This window comes from Triticum dicoccoides, chromosome 5B (assembly GCF_002162155.2).
Source record: "Triticum dicoccoides isolate Atlit2015 ecotype Zavitan chromosome 5B, WEW_v2.0, whole genome shotgun sequence".
Lineage (NCBI taxonomy): Eukaryota > Viridiplantae > Streptophyta > Magnoliopsida > Poales > Poaceae > Triticum > Triticum dicoccoides.
In genome coordinates this window covers 355,263,316-355,272,486 of record NC_041389.1, presented here as the reverse complement: position 1 = coordinate 355,272,486, position 9,171 = coordinate 355,263,316, and the positions used below count along the sequence as shown (strand labels likewise).

The 9,171-nt window shown below is 44.0% G+C and overlaps 2 protein-coding genes across 2 annotated transcripts; both read right to left on the bottom strand.

The window, feature by feature from the left end:
* Positions 1 to 2,165: 2,165 nt before the first annotated feature.
* On the bottom strand, positions 2,166 to 3,522 carry LOC119308960. Its single transcript, XM_037585098.1, has one exon. It carries the CDS (start codon positions 3,111 to 3,113, stop codon positions 2,748 to 2,750), a length of 366 nt encoding a protein of 121 aa, XP_037440995.1. The 5' UTR covers positions 3,114 to 3,522; the 3' UTR covers positions 2,166 to 2,747.
* A 129-nt stretch (positions 3,523 to 3,651) lies between these two features.
* On the bottom strand, positions 3,652 to 8,793 carry LOC119308959 (histidine protein methyltransferase 1 homolog). Its single transcript, XM_037585097.1, has 8 exons — positions 8,547 to 8,793; positions 8,407 to 8,472; positions 5,614 to 5,680; positions 5,440 to 5,540; positions 4,980 to 5,024; positions 4,593 to 4,898; positions 4,396 to 4,498; positions 3,652 to 3,945 (listed from the first exon to the last, which is right to left on the bottom strand). Exons 1-8 carry the CDS (start codon positions 8,694 to 8,696, stop codon positions 3,863 to 3,865), a joined length of 921 nt encoding a protein of 306 aa, XP_037440994.1. The 5' UTR covers positions 8,697 to 8,793; the 3' UTR covers positions 3,652 to 3,862.
* Positions 8,794 to 9,171: the final 378 nt, after the last annotated feature.

Sequence of the window (9,171 nt, the reverse complement as noted above, 5' to 3'; positions counted from 1 at the left end):
GGATTGTTGTGGTGGTGGGGGAAGGGGGTGGTGGTAGACCTGTGCATGGACAGATCGGCCCGGAGGCCCGAGCCCGAAAGTCTGAAATGGTTACAAATAGATATTTTATTTGAATATAATATATTGATATAATATTCTAAATATGATTAATTTAATTAAAAAACAAAATTGTTCATGTGTTTTGGGTCAGGCCGGGCTTGGGCTTAGGATGTTGACTCCGGGCTTTGTCAAGCCCAGCCTGAACCTTGCCCGGTCCGGAGGATGGTTAGATGGTGGTTAGAGTACTAGACTTATTATGTGTGGTTGTATTTTGCTAGCTCTTTTTTTGTGTGGAGATCTTATGGAGGTTCCTAAACCACCGAACGGCCGTTACCGACACGAGAACGACCTGCCTCTATGTCATTGTCGTCACTTTCCTACTGGAGTTGGCTTGACCTTGTCGATGGCAGTCGACAAGTCTTCTTAGATGTGTCCCTAAGGACCAACACCCTGGAATCGCAGTCGTCACCATCGTCATTGAACCCTTGAATAGATCTGAAGCATTTGACACCAAATCTCGCCATCGAGCACGCACAACGAGAAATCTTAACCTTGTCTCCCCAAAGACTCGGGGAGGATCGGAGCTCGACAGACAATCTAGAAGAAGAAGCACCGCCATCCGTAGAGCCAGAGCTAAAAAAAATCTAACCTAAACTACTACCCGGAGCGGAGGCACGGAGATTCCCCTCCCCGCCACCAGCCAACAGAGCGATATGCAGAGGGAAGGTGAATCCACAAGCTTGTCGGAGAAGCCTGGAGACGAGAGTTCGCCCTAGTTGTTGACGCGGTTGGAAGGGAAACTTTTTCAAATTTGAGTTGTTATTGCCAGAAGAATATGAGGTGCTTGTGTAACTATTAATTTAACCCTTCGTCTGGTGCTCATAAAAATAGAGTGTATGTATGTGTCTTTGTCAGAATGAATGTACATACATTTTTATAAGCAGTTATGTCTGTATTTTATTTCTAAGAAAAGAACAATGCTACTTCCCAGACGCAGGGTAGGGAACGTAAAAACAGTATCGGTGCAGACCACTAACTCCTTCTAATGTGGGCGCTTAATGTGGGCTCAAGACATCGATTCTGGTCTTTTCACCTGGTACCAGGTCAAAACTAGGGAAAATACTAGCGTCGGAGCAAAACGAGTCGTCAGACGCCTCATCCCTTTTTCTCTCACACACCAAAATCGCTGGTGACGAATGCTATCGTAGATGCCAGAGAAAAACCCAGGATTTATACTAATACGAGCACGTGCCTTGGGGAAGCAGATGCTTATGATTTTCTTTCATATTTTTCTAAAAATCGCTAGGAATGTACGGATAGATGTTAGCGTTGGAGGAAGGGACTACTACACAGATGCTACGTAGAAATTCTTTATGGACCCCAATATCCAGGGAATGTCAGATTTTTAGGGCTCCTAGTAAAAGCCCTCAAAGCCATCGGATAACGGTCAAACATATGGCAATTTCTCTGTGCAGCGTACCAATTTTTGTGCCATTTTTTTTCTACATGACAAGTTTCAGCTTCGATCACGGCAATTTACTTAGAATGCTAATGGCAAGTTTGAAGCGTCCGCTGGAAAAAGACGCTCCCAGAGAACGTTCACCCGATAACGCTTCCCTTATTTATTACTAGTAACTTGTAATAATGCCTATATCCCTAGGCAAAAGAGGAAGTAGCTCACTAGGAGTCCCTCACTCCTAAACAAGGGAAAATTCTATTTCCTTTATTGCTCAAGCGCCTAAACAAGCGCTCAGCGTCGAAGATGGCCTTAGTATGTTCCAAGAGCACCCGAAATGCAGCGAGACAAGACATCAGTTGTATTGATGGTACTTTTTTTTTACGTGGTTGTATCCATAGTACTAGCACAGTAGCTTTTTAAGGCATTGTACGATGCAAGGTGCTTAGAGAAATAAACCAGGCTTTCTTGAGCACCGGTGTTTATTTGTACAGGATAAATGCTTAACTAAGCGTCTTTCCTGTAGAAATAGGCATTGGTGCTTCAAAAAAATTCGGTTTATTTTTCTAAGCACCTCCCTTTGTACAATGCCTAAGAGCAGCAGCACCAGTTGTGCGCCTCAAGAGAAAAGAACGGGGAAGGTGTGGTGTCGTGGAGGAAAGGAGACCGCCCACCATCTAGTTGACGGCTGAAGAGGCCGCACAAATCAGGACACTGTTTCTCGCTCCTAGGCCAACAGCAGTAGAGCCGCAGTGTAAGCAAACTGCGAAGCACAACATTCCATTGGTGCCACTCTTTTCACACATTTCGAGCTTCTTTGTTGGAGCCAAGGAATTTCACGAAAATCAGTTCGTTTTCCACGGCGTACAAACTTACAAAGGTTCATGCGTTGCAGACGGTGCCTATCTGTCTAATCCCCGTTGCAGAATGTAAACCGGTTCATGGGACAAGGACAATCTTCACAACACAATTCACACGGACCGCTGTGAGTGAGTCTTGCCTGTAGTTCTTCTGCCTGGCATCAACTTAAATCGACCTACATTTTTTCGCACAGGATCTGCGCACGATCGATCAGCAGGGCACACCCGATCTCAGACTCAGATCCTTCCCGGCAGAGAGCAACAAACACAACTCGATTTACAGGATCAGCTAGATGTATATACCTAGATATATACCACACCATACACACGCATATACTATATCGTTGGGAACAGAGACGACACCTGAAAAATGTGCAGAAGCCTGCTGCCTCTCAGTAGCCCTTCCCACGGGGGTACTTGCCCCTGTTACCGCCCACCGACGGGCCGGAGAGCACCGGCAGCCCCCACTGCGACAAGAAGACGATGCTCGGGCAGGCATCCTCGGCGTGCGCCACGCTTGCATGGCGGATCTTGGAGGAGGGCTCGGAGACCTTCCTTGGCAGGAGGACCGAAGTGATCCTGCTCCACCTGAGCTTCTTGAGATGGAAGAAGCAGGAGCAGGCCGCCTTGCCGTTCAGAGACGGCAGCCACCGCCGCTGCCTGGGCCGCGGGGTGGCCCCGTCGTCCCGGCATTCCAGCCTCTGGTACTGGAAGAAGCTGCTCCTCCGGCTGCTGCCCGTGTCCTGCAGCCCCATCATTGCAGCTCAAGGGGAAAGGCTGCAACCTGCAAGGCCAAGATATAGTAGACTCTACAAGGAAGGAAGATGCAGATCATCTTGAGGACGGACAACACAGCAGTAGCTTGCACATGGAGTGACCCCGACCAAAGTGGTACGGCGCCGATAATTAGAAACATTGACACATGAACAAGAGGACAAAGGTCGCCCTAATGTTTGATTCCTTGTGCCACATGGGCCTAGCCACCCTCTCACATCCACGTCCCTTCCTCACTCACACCTCTCCCAAAATTATCTTGTGGGAGTACGTTGGAGTATTTCCTGGTTGCCAGGAAAGCATGGTGTGTATCATGGCATCCGGACAAAGGAGGTAAAGTGTGGGAGCACAGATTTTGTTTCTTGTTACTCTTTTTGATGACTTGTCAGTTGCTATCGCTACTCAATCAGTTCTGTCTGCCACTGGAATTCCCAAGAATCTTTGCTACCATGGGCCATAAAAAGTGCTACTTTTGTCAAAGTTGTGAGATGGTACAAGCGGGCATCATGGAGAATTCACATCTCAGAGGAAAGGGTACACCAGTTTTAAGAATCGTAATTCAGAGATAGGACTCAAGTACTTGTATGACTTCTCAAGAGCTCATGAACAATCAACCTGAAACTAACAGTGCATTAAAACACCATGAAACGGCTAAACCAAGGCTCGCACTCTACCAATATGGAGCCCGGTACACGTTTGTATCTGATACAACAATCACAGAGGCCATGCTAGTCTACTTGAATGAGAATTTCCAAACCTCCCTAACATTGGATGAACCATCAGTAACTTCAGCAAGCAGGTCCGATTGCATGGTACCTAAAGGACAATAAAAGAACCAGTAAAGCAAATGCATGGACACCACAACACATGCAACTCTTAACACAAAATTCACATCATGAATCCAAAGTCGTGCATCTGAGTGTAAACAGCTGGCCTATGGTTCTGTCATGTGATGCATTTAACGAAGGACAGTTTAATCCTCTCCTCCACATGCAGGATGCAAGTTCCTTTCCTATCTTATAAAACACATGTGCTTGAGACTCGGCTTCAAAGCAATAATGCACAGATCTTGACATGCAAATTCATTATAAACAACATGTAGTTTGGTAGAGGAAAAACACGAAAAAAAATCTGTGACCACTACTGTACAAAAAGTATTGACGTTTTTCTCCAACCTTTCATCATATCAGTGTGCAAAATATGCATGCCACTACAGAGAAAAATATGGGTACATGAATAAATATCAGATGGCTAACAAATTCTTACCATCTTCTCTAACCAAGCGTAGAAATTGCCTTGTGCCGCCACCTACACCAAAGTAATGCTTTTTCCCTGCCATATAAACTACACCACTAGGGTAGTGTAAGCACTGCAAAAGGTTTTAGAGATGTGAGCAACAATTAATATTTAGCAAACTAGAGCAATGGAAGAAAAAATAGTAAAGGAAGATCTTGCATGTTGACCTTCTTGACGAGCCTGTAGAGACTAGGAAGTGAATCCAATGCATAAACAGTCTCAGCCATCAGGATGATATCATAACCTCTACAGCCTTCATTTTCTGTGTGAAGATTGGTTGTTTTATCCTGGACAGCATCTCCGCGAAGAAGTAACTTGTCGATTTCACTCCAATCACCAGCATAAAAACCAACACTCCTAGATGTGAATGTTCCTTGAGATGATTCCTTCAACAGATTAGCTTTTACATTTGGGATGGTAAGGCACCTAAGGACCTCAGCATTGAAATCTTGGAAGTGAACTAGACCAGCACCCTGAAAGTTTGAAGTTTTAATAAATTGATATAGTTGAGGAATAATTTCAAAAATGCCAAAGGGGGAAACAGATTAATATACCTTCAAACCTGCATAGATGCCAGGGAGGCCATGCCCACATCCTAACTGAAGAATCAGAGAGATAGATAATGTAAGCAACTATCTGAATGGACCATTTTCTCAGCTTATAATTATCTATATCAACAACTCGTAGAAGACTTTAAGTAGTACAGTACTTTGTAAGCTAGATATCCTAGTAGAGTACTCCCTCCGTCCAAAAATACTTGTCATCAAAATGGATAAAAAGAGATGTATCTCAAACTAAAATACGTCTAGATACATCCCCTTTTATTCATTTTGATGACAAGTATTTCCGGACGGAGGGAATACATGATTAGCTGGAGAGAGAAGAGAGAAATTGCACCAAGAAAATATAGGCCAAATACATTCGGAAGAAACAAGATCTAATAAATATTTAATGGAACTTCCAAGTGTACACAATATGTTGACAATACATATAATCTTAGAGCAAGTATCCCACCTCTAGTACGTGTTTGCCTTCCATAAGCAATCGATCATCTTTGATGTCTGAATTTAGGGTTTTCACCAAGTCCAATGATCCTTCCCACAGCTTCAACCCACCTAGGACCCATGGAAATTGTTAGGTTCACAAGACAAAACATGCTGCAAATAACAATATGCATTCAGTCTTCACCTTCATATTTTCCTGGAACCAAATCAGAGTTTTTTACCCCGAAAACATCAGAGGTGTTAACTCTCCCCTAATAAATAGGATGAAGGAGGAGAACAGGTTAGTTTACGTCAGCATAAGAATCTAACAACGACGTGTGGAATATGGTGAAAGAACAGGAAAAGCTTTTATATAAAACTATTCCATATAAGTTTGGAATAGCAGTAGTTGACCTCGTGACATATTTGCTCCAAATGTGGATGGGTGCAATGTCATTTTGGCCCGAATTTCACAAGAAAAGAGTCAATGCGTGGCCTAGAAAACTATTCCATGGCTAAAGAAGCAATATGTTTTCCTTTTCTTCATTTGGGGTCGGCGGAGAGAAAAGGTGGGAAGATTAGCGTATTCAAAATTCTGCAATGTTTCATGAAGTCTCCTATGTTTGAGCACCTGTATAGCTGAAACTCAAGTAAAGCCCCCAGGTGGTCAGGAGACCAACCAAAGCAAACTGACAGTTAATTGTGGTGGTACTAGTTTAGCAGCAGATACCGAAGCAGGTTTCCTAGAAGATGGCATTGAACATAGCAACCTGCCAGTTAATATTCCTAGTAAAGGCCTAGCAGGTAGTGAGAAGGCTAAGAGAAGTCTGCGAAAATTGTTTGGATCAAGTTTTCTTGACGACGGTGATGAAGCTAATGAATCTGAAACTCGGGTGGTGTCGGCTGTACAGGGAAATGCAGTGCAGCCTCTGTCAAATTGCAATGCTGCAGGCTTGTCTCACATCGAGCGTATCCATGAAGGTGCAGTCGGATACAGTGAGTTACCGGCAGATCAAGATGCCATCAGTATAGCTGAAACTCGAGAAAATCCCCCAGCAGGTCAGGTGATCGAACACAACAGACTGCCTGTTAACTGTGGTAGTATGAGTTTAGCAGCAGACACCGAAGAAGGTTTCCTAGAAGATGTTCCCTTGGTAAAGCATCAAGTATGTAGTGAGCATTAACAAACAGACTCACAATATTCATAATTTCATCGTTTCTTGATCAATCATAACCCTTATCCTTATAACATAGAAACACCAAATAGTATAAAAGTGTCTTGCTTTTTCTCCATACTTACAGATCCATGCCCAACAAAGATCATGACGAGCGAAGAATAAAATAAGGCTATTCAACGTGAATTCAATCTGTAGCAGCAGTCTAATCATACAAAGAAAACTTCTGTTGGGAAGAGGTACTGCTCAGGTACAGCTCCGAGGAGCGACATAGGGCGCCTGCCCTTGAACTGTCAGCCACACAGCACAGCAAGGTTGTGAGGCCCTATTGAGAACCGAGGTAGAATAAAGAATTTTGCTTATTTCTTGATTAATAATGCTAAACTGTGTCTCCTTTTAGTCCTTAACCTAATTCCATCTATGATCGCTCGGAATCTAATTAAATCATTACTTCCTGTCTTTGAGGTATTGCCATCTTACTCCACTTCTAACATCATGATAAACACTATCCCTACCTCTTTATTCTGTTGGAAGAGATTAGGGCCACCTGGCATGCGTGAACAATGTGCAGTGTACGCCACTGTTATGGGATGAGGTATATATATGCAGTACATGCAGGATAGCTGACCCTAATCTTAACAAAAAAAATCCTGGTAACTCAACTGAGGCTAATCTTAAACAACGGTGACTAACAAACAACACAGCTTACCAAAATAGAATATGTATATATTCCATTTTAAGGTCACAACAAATGTTGTTGCAAACTCCCTCATTTCCTGAACTCCAGGGAGATATTTGCATAACCAATAAAACAGGGGGAAAAGGTAAAATTTACCCATGATGATGTAGTAGAAGAAGTCCAGAACAAAAATACAAATGATTATTCTATACAACTTCGTTCATAGTCACAGAACCAACTAAGTGGAAAAGACTATAACCTGCACGAATTAAACAGGACTAGAGAATACATCCGTAACCACTATACAAATTTATAATCAGATGTTTTCAAGTACGAGTATTTATCAGTGTAATTCACCTACAATTTCAATGGGGATAATCAAGCCATTAGATCAAAAGGCATATATGATAGCCAAGAAAACAAATGTACCTGAGCATTTAAGAACCAACATAGTCTCAAAATACTATGCTGTTTTTTATCAAATGTTGTTGACTGTTGTTTACTTGCAGAATTTCAGTCCTGATTTTAAATACAATCGAACATCGCATACAGCAGGCTGTTTTTATTAGCAGTAGCACAAGTGGTAACTACTGCAAGCTCCCTTGACAGTTCTGCAACAGCCAAAGAAACTCATTTGGTATGCTCGATCTTGATCCTATCATCCTCACTTCAGTTCGCACTTGTAATAGCTCTACGCTTTCAATGTAGCATAAAGCACGTATGCCACAATGGATGCAGTGGTATTTAAGCATTTCTCAAGTGTTTGCACTTTGCAGTTCAACTGGCATGCAAATGAGAGCTACTCCCCCCGTTCCAAAATAGATGACTCAACTTTGTACTAACTTTAGTATAATGTTGGGTCATCTATTTTGGAACGGAGGGAGTAGTACAGAAGTAAAATAAGCACCGAGGCTGCCAAAACATAAAGCCGCCCTAATGTTTGCATTGCATGCTCAATGATCAACTGATCATCGTGCCATTCGTCATGCGTCATACGCGGTTGCAGAGTGATCAAGTAATTGCATACATTATGGCCCGTCTTTTTCTTGTACACCGGAATCCTAGCATACTCTACAGTTCTTGCTGGACTACAGAGCGACAGAGGCATTTCCGCAAACACAAGGTGGGCATTTCTGAATCGCACCTTGTAAATCGAGAGGGAGTCGTCGACCACCACAGGCTCCAAGTTGCCGGCCGCGACGGGTGATTCCTGCAAGGCAAACAAAGGAGAGATCGAACCTTGCGCCGGGAAGAGCACGGAGAATAGCAAGAAGAGAGAAATACCTCGGAGAGGAGGACCTCAACAGCTGGCGGCGGAGGCGGATGGGGAGGGCCGGGCGCGGCGCCGAACCCGAACCCGAAGGAGGCGCTGGGGTTGGAGAAGGAGAAGAGGGGGGATGCGGGGGTGGGTTTCTTAGCCTCGGTCTCCTCCATGGCGTGTGGCAGCTCTGTGTGTGTTGCCGAAAGACACGGCTCGCGACGGCGGGAAGGGCGCCACGGCGGCGTGGCGGCGGAATACGCGGGGGATTGAATGATTTGCCCCACTTTACAAAGGGTTGGATGATTTGCTTTTTGATTATCTCAATGACAGTGGCCCCGAGCCCCATCTGGTAGCCTCTTAGAGGGGGCAAATTATCCAATGAAGAAGTAAAGTGAGGCAAAAGATCCAATTTCTCGGAATACGCGAGGGGAGGTGGACGGGTGGGGATGCTTTGGATGGATGTTTGGCCAAATTTCTTGCAAAATTTTACCAACCAGCCAAGGATTTTTTTTAATCTTGTATTGCCAACGTGGCAACAAGTCGATCTGAACTTGTTCATCCTTAATTCCGGTAGGTTGAGACTCTAAACAATTTGAGACGGCTACTATTGACGGCCCCTAGCGTAATATCTAGGGTTTGCTTATCCTC